Source organism: Aplysia californica, unplaced genomic scaffold, assembly GCF_000002075.1.
Source record: "Aplysia californica isolate F4 #8 unplaced genomic scaffold, AplCal3.0 scaffold00280, whole genome shotgun sequence".
Taxonomy (NCBI): domain Eukaryota; kingdom Metazoa; phylum Mollusca; class Gastropoda; order Aplysiida; family Aplysiidae; genus Aplysia; species Aplysia californica.
The window spans coordinates 659765-661624 of record NW_004797550.1 but is presented as its reverse complement, the minus strand read 5'-3'; the positions used below and the strand labels follow the sequence as shown (position 1 = coordinate 661624).

The 1860-nt window shown below is 39.1% G+C and overlaps 1 protein-coding gene across 1 annotated transcript in view; it reads left to right on the top strand.

Moving 5' to 3' along the window:
- LOC101850013 overlaps positions 1-1268 on the top strand; it is a gene marked incomplete in the record, with an annotated part of 6321 nt that extends 5053 nt beyond the window's left edge. Inside the window, 1 exon segment of the mRNA XM_013084237.2 lies at positions 5-1268. Within this exon segment, the coding sequence (XP_012939691.1) occupies positions 5-135 (131 nt within the window).
- Between the last annotated feature and the right edge of the window lie 592 nt (positions 1269-1860).

Here is a 1860-nt window from a genome sequence, read left to right as displayed (position 1 = left end):
AAAGGCTGCAAAGACGCGGACAACATCTGTCAGGACCCTGGCACTACCTTCCCACTGGTCATCAGCGGTCATCGGTACGAGCAGTGCACGTGTAATCTGGTCAATGGATCTTTGCGCTACTCTTGCTCCGGCTGACCGCTCCCTACGTCACAGCGGCCACGTGTGATGTCACGGCTCTACAGTCCCACTACGTCAAAGGGTGACATCAGCGCTAAATGTGTTACTTTCGGTGAAACTGTGTTAGCTTATAATCTGGGAGTTTGGTACGAAAGTGTCAGTGGAGCAGGTGGGGACTTGGGTTTCTTTCTTTCTTTCTTTCTTTCTTTCTTTCTTTCTTTCTTTCTTTCGTTCTTTTGTTCTTTCTTTCCTTCTAAATGAATATTTTGATCAATACTGCTGTTATTTTATTTTATTTTATTTTATTTTTGTGGGTGCACAAACTGAAAACAAGTTGACCTAGTGTCCATGATCATATTTTGCACCCTTTTTCAACCCGTTTAAAATATAAAAAAACTGAATCAGTTGAATTCTTCCAAGAACATGCTATCTCCATAAAGTAGTAACTTGTTTCCAATGACTTTTCAAGGGCCGCTTGGAAAACAATTGTTACTGAATAAGAAAGGAGAATAGAATGGGTCTGCAGTTCGTGTTTGAAGACTGCAGTAAAAAGGGCAGTTGTCAAAGAGATTAAATTGTGGACAGTAGTTGCTTTTCTATTCCTCGAGATCCCTTGATTTAGTTTAACTTTAGTAATATTTTAGGAGCAAAGCTTGCTACACAATTAAGTCATATACGTTCTGAATCAGAATTGTTAATGGAGGGTAACATACACAGAATAGAAGGAGAAAAAGACAATGACGATAGATGTTTGACAGGAAAGAAGAAGCAAACCGGATTGACGGCTGCTTTAAAACATATCACCAATGTGTGAATGCGGCTCTTTGAGATAAAAAGAAAATGTACAAACAAAATATTTAAAAAACACAGTAAGAATTGATCAAGTCAAACAATGCCGAAACTGCAAAATTGTGACCATTCTCTTTTGCCCCGGGAGTCTTCATACGTTTAATAAGCGACTTGTAGTAAATCGGGATGTGGTGTTTGTTTTGTTGGGTTGCTATGTGCACTTGAAAATGTTTTTCCTCCGAACACAAGACCTCTTTCCCGACTCTTTATTGACACGTACCTGTCTTTTGTTTGTTGCTTAAACGATTCAAATATGTGCGCAATCAACGCAGCAAATACAATAAATCTTGTTTCCGAGCATGTCAATGTTTTTTGTTTAATATTTGTTTCCAATGACTTTTAAATAATACACTTAATACACTTTATAAGATCTCCCAACACGAGATTCGAACTCGCGTCTTCTGTGTGTGACGGCAAAGTACCTACCCGCTACACCACAGACATCAGTAATAGTTATAATGTGTCGTCTACACGCTGTAAAAGGGTCCTAACCCCAAAACAAGGCCTCATTCTGTGATAGGTGTTTTTCGATCTAACTACTACACTGGTTTCAATAGCCCGATCAGCAATTGTCCACGCGAGGCCCCTGGAATCTCTGGCTCAAACCAAAGGTACAGAATTACGAACAGTTTCGTCTCCGCATTCCTTCTCCTGGAGTTCTTAGAGCAATATCACTCCCCTATCTCTTTCTAAATCCTGTTCATTTTTCGTCTATCAATGTTTACGGAATAAGCCTTTAACCCTTTCACTGCAAAATCTAGTTCTGCTTTTATTTGTTAAAGTGTATGGAATAAGCCATTAACCCTTCCACTACCAAATCATCTAATATTGCTCTTTGTTAAAGTGCATGTAAAAGCTATAAACTGCCAAATCATGTTCTGTTGTCTATCAAGG